Source organism: Hyla sarda, chromosome 11 (assembly GCF_029499605.1).
Source record: "Hyla sarda isolate aHylSar1 chromosome 11, aHylSar1.hap1, whole genome shotgun sequence".
Lineage (NCBI taxonomy): Eukaryota > Metazoa > Chordata > Amphibia > Anura > Hylidae > Hyla > Hyla sarda.
Genome location: NC_079199.1, coordinates 3,882,103 through 3,895,496, shown reverse-complemented (window position 1 = coordinate 3,895,496; position 13,394 = coordinate 3,882,103). Strand labels below are relative to the sequence as shown.

Genomic DNA, 13,394 nt, shown 5'->3' with positions numbered 1-13,394 from the left:
GTTGTAGTTTTGCAACATCTTGAAGTTCACAGTTTGGACATTTATTTCAGTGTTTCCCAACCAGGGTGCCTCCAGCTGTTGCCAAACTAAAAGTCCAAGCATGCTCGGAACAACCAGTTTGCCTCAAACTGTTGCAAAACTACAACTCCCAGCATGCACGGACTACCCTGTGTGCCTTCAGCTGTTGAAAAACTACAACTCCCAGCATGCCCAGACAGCCAATGGCCAACTCCAAGCATGTCTGGACCAACCAGTGTGCCTCCAGCTGTTGCTAAATTACAACTCCCAGCATGCTCGGAACAACCAGTGTGCCTCAAACTGTTGCAAAACTAAAACTCCCAGCATGCCCGGACTACCCTGTGTGCCTCCAGCGGTTGCAAAACTACAACACCCAGCATGCCCAGACAGCCAATGGCTGTTCAGGCATGCTGGGAGTTGTAGTTTTGCAACAGCTGGAGGCTCGGAAACACTGCCTTTATGGGCTCATAGTCATTCATATGGGTGGGGGAGGCCTCAGGGATTCTGACCCCCATCATCCACTCCTCTAATAATGATGAGATCTGTTTCCCCGCAGGATCTGGTGCTGGAGCTGGTGTTCGGTTACCGCGGTAAAGACTGCCGGAACAACGTGCACTACCTGAACGACTGTGCTGATATCCTGTACCACGCTGCCTCCGTCGGGATCCTGTACAATGTCGCCACAGGTAATGTACAGATTTTTGCGTCCCTGAAGTCGCCGGATCTCCCGTGCTTGGCGTCTCGCTCACGCTGTCTCCCCGTTTTATAGGATCTCAGAGTTTTTACCAGGAACACACGGATGACATTTTGTGCCTCACCATCAACCAGCACCCGAAGTTCACCAACATAGTGGCAACTGGCCAAGTAGGTATGTTTGTACGTAAAACCCGGACTAAGCGCCGCGCCGTGAAACGCGGAGGGGGGGGGGTGGGAGCAAAATACAGATGTGTCTGTGCTGAGAGATCCTGTTACAGAGCTCCAAATCCTCTGCGATTCTCATGTCACATCACACAATTCTGTCTGCTACGGGCACCACTAGAGGGAGCTCATTGCATACAGATGTGTACATCTTCCCATAGACCAGTGTTTCCCAACCAGTGTGCTTCTAGCTGTTGCAAAACTACATCTCCCAGCATGCCCGGACCAACCAGTGTGCCTCCAGCTGTTGCTAAACTACAACTCCCTGCATGCCCGGACCAACCGGTGTGCCTCCAGCTGTTGCAAAACTACTTCTCCCAGCATGCCCGGAACAACCAGTGTGCCTCCAGCTGTTGCAAAACTACAACTCCCTGCATGGCCAGACCAACTTGTGTGTTGCTACACTACAACTCTAAGCATGCCCGGACCACCCAGTGTGCCTCCAGCTGTTTCTAAATTACAACTCCCAGCATGCTCGGAACAACCAGTGTGTCTCAAGCTGTTGCTACACTACAACTCTAAGCATGCCCGGACAACCCTATGTGCCTCCAGCGGTTGCAAAACAACAACTCCCAATGGCTGTTCAGGTATGCTGGGCGTTGTAGTTTTGCAACCGCTGGAGGCACCCTGGTTGGGAAACTCTTCCATAGATCTTCACCATACACTAATACACAAATTACATACCGTATTTTTCGCCATATAAGACGCTCCGGCATATAAGACGCACCCAATTTTAAAGGAGGAAAATCTAGAAAAAAAAGATTCTGAACCAAATACTGTAGTAAAATATTTTATATCAGTATAGTTCCCCCACAATAGTTGGCAGTATAGTTCCCCCACAATGGTTGGCAGTATAGTTCCCCCACAATGGTTGGCAGTATAGTTCCCCCACAATAGTTGGCAGTATAGTTCCCCCACAATGGTTGGCAGTATAGTTCCCCCACAATGGTTGGCAGTATAGTTCCCCCACAATGGTAGGCAGCTCCTCCCCCCTCCCCCCACAATGGTTGGCAGTATAGTTCCCCCAAAATAGTTGGCAGTATAGTTCCCCCACAATGGTAGGCAGCTCCCCCCCCCCCTCCACAATGGTTGGCAGTATAGTTCCCCTACAATGGTTGGCAGTATAGTTCCCCTACAATGGTTGGCAGTATAGTTCCCCTACAATGGTTGGCAGTATAGTTCCCCCACAATAGTTGGCAGTATAGTTCCCCCACAATGGTTGGCAGTATAGTTCCCCCACAATGGTTGGCAGTATAGTTCCCCCACAATGGTTGGCAGTATAGTTCCCCCACAATGGTAGACAGTATAGTTCCCCCACAATGGTAGGCAGCTCCTCCCCCCTCCCCCCCACAATGGTTGGCAGTATAGTTCCCCCACAATAGTTGGCAGTATAGTTCCCCCACAATGGTAGGCAGCTCCCCCCCCCCTCCACAATGGTTGTCAGTATAGTTCCCCCACAATGGTTGGCAGTATAGTCCCCCCACAATAGTTGGCAGTATAGTTCCCCCACAATGGTAGGCAGCTCCCCCCCACAGACATACAGCTTCCAGCCATATACAGTGTACTGCTGCCCCCACAGTGTTCCGGTCACCGCTCCTCTGGCCCGGGGTCACAATCTACTGCTATGGCCTATGGACCATAGCAGTAGGTGCCGGGACCGGAGGAGCGGTGACCAGAACGCTGAAGATTACACAACGCCGGTCACTCACCAGGCCCCGGCCGCACTCGTCCTCCTCCGGTCCTCCTGCGGTCTTCCTGCGATCCTCCGGCGCCTCTATGGTTGTACGCACGGGACGTCACTGAGGTCCCGTGCGTACAACCATAGAGAGGCGGAGGATCGCAGGAAGACCGCAGGAGGACCGGAGGAGGACGCGCATCAGCCGGGGAATGGTGAGTGACCCGCGGACATCCTTATGTCCCGAAAAGATTTTTCGGGACATAGGGATGTCCGGCATAGGAAAACCTATGATTTTATCTGCCCGGGCTGGCTCCCGTGTTTGGCTGCAGACGGGGGCCGGCCAGAGCAGGTAAAAACTAATACTGTATATTAAAAACCAGGGGGCCTCCAGCTGTTGTGAAACTACAACTACCAGCATGCCCAGACAGCCTTTGCCGGTCCGGGCATGCTGGGAGTTGTAGTTTCAGAACAGCTGGAGGCACCCTGGTTTTTAGTAAACAGTTATTAGTAATTCACTTGCCCGGCGCCCGGGAACTGTATGTTCCAGGCATAGGGCAATAAACATAGCCGGTGTGAGGGGAAAAATTCACCGGCGGTCATGAGGCTGCTGCGGGTGGGGAGCGGGTAGTCAGCGCTGTACCGCACCGCCGCAGCCTCTGTACTTACCGCTGACTTCCCGCTCTCGCCCGCAGCAGCCTCGGGCGTATATTCGCCGTATAAGACGCACCAACTTTTCCCCCCACGTTTTGGGGAAGAAAAAGTGCGTCTTATACGGCGAAAAATACGGTAAACGTATAAGACTTTATTAACCCTTTGATGATGATTTTATTAACCCTTTGATGTCCTTCTTCCCGATGACATTAGACATTTGTGTTATGTACTTTCAGGTGATGCGGCGGACATGTCCGGTAAGTCGTGTTATTACATGATATCGTAAAGTCGCGTTATACATATAAAGTGGGGGGAGCGGGTGTTTGTCCGGTCAGATGTGTTAACCCTGTCCTGTCTCCTCCTCCGAAGCCTCGGCCCCCTCCATACACGTGTGGGACGCGGTGAGTAAGCAGACCCTCTCCGTACTTCGATGCTATCACTCCAAGGGCGTCTGCTCCGTCAGCTTCAGTGCCACCGGGAAACTGCTCCTGTCTGTGGGGCTGGACCCGGAACATAGCGTCACCATCTGGAAATGGCAGGAAGGTGCGGACTGTAGGGGAGTGTCCAGTGGAGAATGGCGTACATGCAGTATGGAGAATGAGGAAACCATGAAAATACAGTCCGGTCTGCTGCGTTATGTTATTGTGGAGGAATGAATGGGTTATGGGGAAATAGTGAGAATGAATTATTGGGTTATGGGGGTATTATGGAGGAATGAATGGGTTATAGGGGTATTATGGAGGAATGAATGGGTTATAGGGGTATTATGGAGGAATGAATGGGTTATGGGGGTATTATGGAGAAATGAATGGGTTATAGGGGTATTATGGAGGAATGAATGGGTTATGGGGGTATTATGGAGGAATGAATGGGTTATAGGGGTATTATGGAGGAATGAATAGGTTATCGGGGGTATTATGGAGGAATGAATGGGTTATAGGGGTATTATGGAGGAATGAATGGGTTATAGGGGTATTATGGAGGAATGAATGGGTTATGGGGGTATTATGGAGAAATGAATGGGTTATAGGGGTATTATGGAGGAATGAATGGGTTATGGGGGTATTATGGAGGAATGAATGGGTTATGGGGGTATTATGGAGGAATGAATGGGTTATGGGGGTACTATGGAGGAATGAATGGGTTATAGGGGTATTATGGAGGAATGAATGAGTTATAGAGGTATTATGGAGGAATGAATGGGTTATCGGGGGTATTATGGAGGAATGAATGAGTTATAGGGGTATTATGGAGGAATGAATGGGTTATAGGGGTATTATGGAGGAATGAATGGGTTATGGGGGTATTATGGAGAAATGAATGGGTTATAGGGGTATTATGGAGGAATGAATGGGTTATGGGGGTACTATGGAGGAATGAATGGGTTATAGGGGTATTATGGAGGAATGAATGAGTTATAGGGGTATTATGGAGGAATGAATGGGTTATAGGGGTAATATGGAGGAATGAATGGGTTATAGGGGTATTATGGAGGAATGAATAGGTTATCGGGGGTATTATGGAGGAATGAATGGGTTATGAGGGTATTATGGAGGAATGAATGGGTTATAAGGGTATTATGGAGGAATGAATAGGTTATCAGGGGTATTATGGAGGAATGAATGAGTTATAGGGGTATTATGGAGGAATGAATGGGTTATAAGGGTATTATGGAGGAATGAATAGGTTATCAGGGGTATTATGGAGGAATGAATGGGTTATAGGGGTATTATGGAGGAATGAATGGGTTATAGGGGTATTATGGAGGAATGAATGGGTTATGAGGTGGGGGAATGAATTGGTTGGGGGGTGTAGGATGGAATGGGAGTGTATTGGGAGGAATGATTGAGTTATGGGGTGGGGTAGTGTGTAGGAATAAAGGATATGGGAATAAAGGAATGAATTGCGGGATGCGTTTCTGCAGGTTGCGCTGTAGATAAGAGGGAACAGTATATATGGAGATACACGCTGGAGGAATGAATGGGTCATGTGACTGTCCGTGTTTTGCCCTAGAGGAGCAGCTTCCATGTCTCTGTCTCCTTCATCCCCTCCAGGTGCCAAAATCGCCAGTAAGGTCGGTCACAACCAGCGGATCTTTGTGGCGGAGTTCCGCCCGGACTCGGACACCCAGTTTGTGTCTGTGGGGGTGAAGCACGTGCGGTTCTGGACGCTGGCAGGGAGGGCGCTGCTGAGTAAGAAGGGGATGCTGAGCTCCATAGAAGACGCCAGGATGCAGACCATGTTGGCGGTGGCTTTCGGAGCTGTGGGTATTATCTTCTATGGGGAAGGGGGGGGGGTTACAATGGCCGCCGCACTGGAGACCCTGCTTTCCCAGACCACTGACTGGCGCAGCTATGTGTCCCCCAGTGACGCTTTTGTTCCTTTTTGCAGGGAAACCTGACCTTCACCGGTACAATCAGCGGAGACGTCTGTGTCTGGAAGGATCACATATTGTCGCGGATTGTGGCCAAAGCTCACAATGGGCCGGTGTTCACCATGTACACCACCCTGCGGGACGGGCTGATCGTCACCGGGGGAAAGGAAAGGCCGTAAGTGCAGAACCAATCTGTTGTCACTCCTCCCTTTATCAGTTTTTATCCAACCAGGGTGCCTCCAGCTGTTGCTGTCCGGGCATGCTGGGAGTTGTAGTTTTGCAACAGCTGGAGGCACCCTGGTTGGGAGACACCGCCATATATACATTCCAACAATATGTTGCACCTACCTACCCAGCCAATGAGAACGAAGATCTATACTGCAGATGATGTGTATCCCAATGATGATGATTAACCCCGTACAGGTCTAAGGAGGGCGGCGCAGTGAAGCTTTGGGACCAAGAACTGAAGAGATGTCGCGCCTTCAGGCTAGAAACCGGCCAGACGACCGACTGTGTGCGATCTGTGTGCCGGGGGAAGGTAAGGCGTAGGGGGGCAGATCACATCAGATAAAATATCTCCTGTCTATCTATCTATATCATATTTATCTATCTATCTCATATCTATTTATTTATCTATCTATTATATCTATCTATCTCATATCTATTTATTTATCTATCTATTATATCTATCTATCTCATATCTATTTATTTATCTATCTATTATATCTATCTATCTCATATCTATTTATCTATCTATTATATCTATCTATCTATCTCATATCTATCTATTTTATATACATATGAATGAGTGTGTGTGTTTTATATATATATATTGGGGGAAAAGTATTTAGTCAGCCCCTAATTGTACAAGTTCTTCCCCTTATAAAGATGAGGCTGTAATTATCATTATAGGTTATAACCTCAACTATGAGACAGAATGAGGAAAAATCCATAACATCACATTGTCTGATTATTAAAGAATCTATCTGCAAATTATGGTGGGAAATAAGTATTTGGTCACCTACAAACCAGTAAGATTTCTGCCTCTCACAGACCTGTAACTTCTTCTTTAAGATTCTCCTCTGTCCTCTACTTGTTACTTGTATTAATGGCTCCTGTATGAACTTGTTATCAGTATAAAAGACACCTGTCCACAACCTCAGTCACACTCCAAACTCCACTATGGCCAAGACCAAAGAGCTGTCGAAGGACACCAGAAACAAAATTGTAGACCTGCACCAGGCTGGGAAGACTGAATCTGCAATAGGCAAGCAGCTTGGTGTGAAGAAATCAACTGTGGGAGCAATTATTAGAAAATGGAAGACATACAAGACCACTGATAATCTCCCTCCATCTGGGGCTCCACGCAAGATCTCACCCTGTGGTGTCAAAATGATCACAAGAACGGTGAGAAAAAATCCCAGAACCACACGGGGGGAACCTAGTGAATGACCTACAGAGAGCTGGGCCCAAAGTAACAAAGGCTACCATCAGTAACATACTACACCACCAGGGACTCAAATCATGCAGTGCCAGACGTGTCCCCCTGCTTAAGTCAGTACATGTCCGGGCCCGTCTGAAGTTTGCTAGAGAGCATTTGGATGATCCAGAAGAGGATTGGGAGAATGGTAGAAGTTGAACTTTTTGGTAAAAACTCAACTCGTTGTGTTTGGAGGAGAAAGAATGCTGAGTAGCATCCAAAGAACACCATACCTACTGTGAAGCATGGGCGTGGAAACATTATGCTTTGGGGCTGTTTTTCAGCAAAGGGACCAGGACGACTGATCAATGTAAAGGAAAGGATGAATGGGGCCATGTATTGTGAGATTTTGAGTGAAAACCTCCTTCCATCAGCAAGGGCATTGAAGATGAAACGTGGCTGGGTCTTTCAGCATGACAATGATCCCAAACACATCACCCGGGCAACGAAGGAGTGGCTTCATAAGAAGCATTTCAAGGTCCTGGAGTGGCCTAGCCAGTCTCCAGATCTCATCCCCATAGAAAATCTTTGGAGGGAGTTGAAAGTCCGTGTTGCCCAGTGACAGCCCCAAAACATCACTGCTCTAGAGGAGATCTGCATGGAGGAAAGGGCCAAAATACCAGCAACAGTGTGTGAGAACCTTGTGAAGACAAAAAACATGTGACCTCTGTCATTGCCAACAAAGGGGATATAACAAAGTATTGAGATGAACTTTTCTTATTGACCAAATACTTATTTTCCACCATAATTTGCAGATAAATTCTTTAATAATCGGACAATGTGATTTTATGGATTTTTCTCATCCTGTCTCATAGTTGAGGTTATAACCTATGATGATAATTACAGCCTCATCTTTATAAGGGGAAGAACTTGTACAATTGGGGGCTGACTAAATACTTTTTTCCCCCACTGTATATATATGTAAACTATATGCCCCCAGAAGGTATTTTGGGACCCGTGATGTCCTGTTAGGCCCTTCACCCTCCTCTGTCCCTGCATCTGATTCCTCTCTGTCCGGCCTCAGGGTAAGATCCTGGTTGGAACTCGCAACGCAGAAATCATTGAAGTCGGGGAGAAGAACGCGGCCTGTAATATCCTGATCAATGGTCACATGGACGGACCCATCTGGGGACTGGCCACTCATCCCACCAGGGACTTCTTCCTATCAGCCGCAGAGGACGGGACCGTCCGGTTATGGGACATAGTAGACAAGGTAGTGATCCCCCATACTGTGTCCATATGAGAGCGCCCCCTGGTGTCTGCGGATGATATCGCCATCGTTCTTTTCTTTACCTCACAGAAGATGCTGAATAAAGTGAATCTGGGCCACGCGGCCCGTACGGTGTGTTACAGTCCCGAAGGAGACATGGTGGCCATAGGGATGAAGAACGGAGAGTTCATCATCCTGGTCGTCGCCTCCTTAAAGATCTGGGGGAGGAAGAGGGATCGGAGGTCGGCGATCCAAGACATCAGGTAAGATCCCACCAATGAGGCGTCAGGTGGAGTGATGGCGGCAAATCATGGGCTCCTATATATATTGGTGTGGGCTCAAGAGCTGACGCTTCTCTGCTTGTCCCCAGGTTCAGTCCGGACTCTCATTACCTGGCGGTGGGATCCAGTGAGAACGCGGTGGATTTCTACGATCTCACCATCGGCCCCTCGCTGAACCGCATCAGTTACTGCAAAGATATCCCCAGCTTCGTGCTGCAGATAGACTTCTCTGCCGACAGCCGCTATGTGCAGGTACCGATGAGCCGCGCGGTATAGAGCGCAATCATCAATACACCACCACATACTACAACTCCCAGTATGCCCATACGGCAGGAGGTGTAATCCCATAGGTCTCCTCCTTTTCGCAGGTCTCCACGGGTTGCTATAAGAGGCTGGTCTATGAAGTGCCTTCAGGAAAACTCCTTACGGAACAAGCTGTGATTGACCGGATAACATGGGCCACCTGGACCAGGCAAGTGATCGGACTACTGCCCCTCGTTTTAACCTTGAGGAAGTAGTAGTAGTAGTAGTAGTAAGATACGTGAAACACGTCAGAGTAGTGCAGTGTTTTCCAACCAGGGTGCCTCCAGCTGTTGCACAACTACAACTCCCAGCATGCCCGGACAGCCAACGGCTGTCCGGGCATGCTGGGAGTTGTAGTTGTGCATCAGCTCGAGGCATCCTGGTTGGAAAACACTGGAGTAGCAAAAAGAGCTTTTTCTATACTGCATCCTCCTTTAAGCCACACCCCCATCCTTTTTTTCCCCTAAACCGCACCCTCCTTTAAGCCACACCCCCATCCATTTTTTCTATACCGCACCCTCTTTTAAGCCACACCCCAACCTTTTTTTTTACTATACCGCACCCTTAAGCCACACCCCCATCCTTTTTTTTTTTTACTATACCGCACCCTTAAGCCACACCCACATCCTTTTTTTTCTATACCACACCCTCCTTTAAGCCACACCCCCATGCCTCATGACGTGCAAAAAGTGTGTAAATTACAAAATACAATAGTACAAGGCGTGCACAATGTTTTTTGTTTTTTTGTTTTTTTTGCAAATTCACCCTGAAATCTGCTCCTTTTACTTAGTAAATCTGTATTTTTTTTTTATCCCTCACAAGATCTCTGCTTCTAGTCAGTGAATAGAAACATACTTAAAAAATTTAAAAATCATAATCCTTCCAGTACTTTTTAGGGGCTGTATACTAAAGAGAAATCCAAAAAAGAAATGCATTTCCTCTGATGTCACGACCACAGTGCTCTCTGCTGACCTCTGCTGTCCATTTTAGGAACTGTCCAGAGCAGTATATGTTTGCTATGGGGATTTTTTCCTGCTCTGGACAGTTCCTAAAATGGACAGCAGAGGTCAGCAGAGAGCACTGTGGTCATGACATCAGAGGAAATGCATTTCTTTTTTGGATTTCTCTTTAGAAAGCCCCTAAAAAGTACTGGAAGGATTAAGATTTTTTAATAGAAGTGATTTACAAATCTGTTTAACTTTCAGGCACCAGTTGATTTAAAAAAAAAAAAAAAAAAAAAGTTTTCCAAAGGAAATTTTTTTTTTTTAAACACATTAGAATTGCATTATGATTCTGTTCTTGTTGCCTTAGAGACAATACAAAGTATTTGCAGTATACCAGTGGTCTCCAAACTGTAGAACTCCAGATGTTGCAAAACTACCACTTCCAGCAAGCCCGAAAAGCCAACCGCTGTCTGGGCATGCTGGGAGTTGTAGTTTTGCAACATCTGGAGGTTCACAGTTTGGAGACCATTGTTGTATATGATTCCTACCCTATATACAGAACATGTCTTACTGCCCCCTGTGGAGCAGAAGTGGTACTGCGGGTAGACTCCTGCCTTTTAACCCGTCCGTCTTCCCCCGCAGCGTCCTGGGTGATGAGGTGGTGGGGATCTGGTCCAGACACGAGAAGTCAGACGTGACGTGCGCCTGCGTCTCGCACTCAGGGATCAGCCTGGTTACGGGCGATGACTTTGGAATGGTCAAACTGTTCGACTTCCCCTGTCCTGACAAGTTTGTAAGTAAATGTCTCCTCTAATGTAAATATATATAGTGTGTGTGTGGGGGTGTGTGTGTATATATATATATATAGTGATAGGTGATCCCAGCCCCCTGCTGTATCCTGATGAAATGATCGGAAAATATATGGTGTAAAATTATAAAACATAAATCACATGATTATTGTAATTATTGTATCTCATCCAGGCAAAGCATAAGCGCTTTCTGGGGCATTCAGCCCATGTGACCAACATAAGGTTCACCAGCGCGGATCGCTATGTGGTCAGTGCAGGAGGTGATGACTGCAGGTGAGAGACAGTGTACATATATATATAGATTACCTTTCCTGTACTCACTATTCTGCTGGTGAGGTCACTGTATACATACATTACTTATCCTGTACTGATCCTGAGTTATATCCTGTATTATACTCCAGAGCTGTACTCACTATTCTGCTGGTGAGGTCACTGTGTACATACATTACATTACTTATCCTGTACTGATCCTGAGTTATATCCTGTATTATACTCCAGAGCTGTACTCACTATTCTGCTGGTGAGATCACTGTGTACATACATTACTTATCCTGTACTGATCCTGAGTTATATCCTGTATTATACTCCAGAGCTGTACTCACTATTCTGCTGGGGAGGTCACTGTGTATATACATTACTTATCCTGTACTGATCCTGAGTTATATCCTGTATTATACTCCAGAGCTGTACTCACTATTCTGCTGGGGAGGTCACTGTGTATATACATTACTGATCCTGTACTGATCCTGAGTTATATCCTGTATTATACTCCAAAGCTGTACTCACTATTCTGCTGGTGAGGTCACTGTATACATTACATTACTTATCCTGTACTGATCCTGAGTTATATCCTGTATTATACCCCAGAGCTGTACTCACTATTCTGCTGGTGAGGTTACTGTGTACATACATTACATTACTTATCCTGTACTGATCCTGAGTTATATCCTGTATTATACTCCAGAGCTGTACTCACTATTCTGCTGGTGAGGTCACTGTGTACATACATTACATTACTGATCCTGTACTGATCCTGAGTTATATCCTGTATTATACCCCAGAGCTGTACTCACTATTCTGCTGGTGAGATCACTGTCTACATACATTACATTACTGATCCTGAGTTATATCCTGTATTATACTCCAGAGCTGTACTCACTATTCTGCTGGTGGAGTGTAATGCTTTGCCTCCACTGCTGTCTAGCGCCCCCTGATGACGTTTTCTCTATTGCAGCCTGTTTGTATGGAAATGTGTCCACATGCCGCACTGATGACTAAACGACTAATCGTGGGCGGATCCGGAAGAACAGAGGTTCCTGCAGAATCGTGGACAAGTCGCAGTCATCCGGAGCCAGACGTGTCCTACTGAGAAGGCGGGAGTCAAGCGGATCAGCTTTACCGGGACGCATGCGCTGCCTCTCTCCGCGGATCTATTCAGAGCAGGAGTCGGTGTTACTATCTCACTTGTGCCAGTTCTCGGACAGGTCCGACCCGTTTTGCCGGAAGGACGCAGTGGTTACTTAGCGAACCGATTACGATGATTCCCTGATGATGGCGCAGAGCAGCCTGGACGTACGGCGGGCACCAGGGCCTCGCTCTAATCGCTGTGCCGGCCGGGACGCGAGTGCCTTCCCTTTCTCTCCCAAAGTCTGACGTTTCCCGTCTTTGCCTTGTGCAGTCCGTCCCGCGCTGCCGTTGCCATATCTATGTGCTGCTTTGTTTCTTTTGGACACTTCCAGCTGTGATGAAGACGACGTTCTCCGGTCCGCCGTTACCTCTTCGGTGCTAGAAGGGGCCGGTATCTCATATTGGGGCCACACAGAGCATATAAAAAAAACAAATATAATTTCTTATAAGTTCTTCTCGGTCTCTTGTTTTTATTGGAGGAGCCATAAAATCCTGCAACTACCACAACACAGCGCCACTCTTGACATTCTGGTTGTGTCTGGTACTGCAGCTCTGTCTCATTTAGTTGAGCTAGATGTTGGAATTTATTTATAAATTTTTTTTTTTTTACGCACAACTTTTGGATGGTCGGGGGGGGGGGGGGAACACAGCAAGCTGATCTACTAGATTCACCAGGCATTGATAAATTTGGAGCGCACTTGTAAGTCCAGCGAGGCTATCTGCACCGGGTTCCAGCTGGAGTGGGCGCTGAGCAAAAACTGTGCACCTAGGAAGCAACTTTGTAAATATTTGGGCCTTAATAATCAACCTCATTTATGTACTTAAAACTAGAATATTCCCTTAAAGGGGTGAAAACATCTTATCACCTATCCCAGTGTTTCCCAACCAGGGTGCCTCCAGATGTTGCAAAACTACAACTCCCAGCATGCCTGGACAGCCAAAGGCTGTCCAGGCATGCTGGGAATTGTAGTTTTGCAACATCTGGAGGCACCCTGGTTGGGAAATACTGGTCTATCCAAAGTACAGGCGATAAGATGTCTAACCGCACGGGTCCCGCGTCATTCGTGCACGGAGCGAACTCTGGTGTGCGCCCGTGATTGGCCGCCACGCTGCCTCCCATAGACCTGAATGATGACACGAACGCGGAAGCTCCACACTTCCGTTTTCCGGACACCGCTGCTACCGACTCGGAGATCCCCAGCAGAGGACCCCTTCAAGGCTATGTTCACGCGGCAAAATTTCCTTGCAGAATTCCACCAGAAATTTAGCTAAAATTTAAAGGGATACTCCATCCTTTGGATAGGGGATAAGATGCCAGGGG

The 13,394-nt window shown here is 47.4% G+C and overlaps 1 protein-coding gene across 6 annotated transcripts in view; it reads left to right on the top strand.

Moving 5' to 3' along the window:
* Window positions 1-12,525, top strand: part of EML5 (EMAP like 5) — a 151,480-nt gene extending 138,955 nt beyond the window's left edge. For 5 of the 6 annotated variants that reach the window (XM_056545621.1, XM_056545622.1, XM_056545623.1 and 2 more), the window contains 14 exons: window positions 575-704; window positions 788-886; window positions 3,502-3,522; window positions 3,635-3,808; window positions 5,320-5,528; window positions 5,657-5,814; window positions 6,063-6,177; window positions 8,144-8,332; window positions 8,420-8,592; window positions 8,700-8,862; window positions 8,979-9,082; window positions 10,500-10,650; window positions 10,839-10,939; window positions 11,901-12,525. In XM_056545621.1, coding sequence (XP_056401596.1) covers window positions 575-704; window positions 788-886; window positions 3,502-3,522; window positions 3,635-3,808; window positions 5,320-5,528; window positions 5,657-5,814; window positions 6,063-6,177; window positions 8,144-8,332; window positions 8,420-8,592; window positions 8,700-8,862; window positions 8,979-9,082; window positions 10,500-10,650; window positions 10,839-10,939; window positions 11,901-11,937 — 1,824 coding nt within the window. In that variant the 3' untranslated portion in view covers window positions 11,938-12,525. Of the gene's footprint in view, window positions 1-574; window positions 705-787; window positions 887-3,501; window positions 3,523-3,634; window positions 3,809-5,319; window positions 5,529-5,656; window positions 5,815-6,062; window positions 6,178-8,143; window positions 8,333-8,419; window positions 8,593-8,699; window positions 8,863-8,978; window positions 9,083-10,499; window positions 10,651-10,838; window positions 10,940-11,900 lie in introns of those variants that run through there. The other variant, XM_056545624.1, reaches the window with a different exon arrangement.
* Window positions 12,526-13,394: the final 869 nt, after the last annotated feature.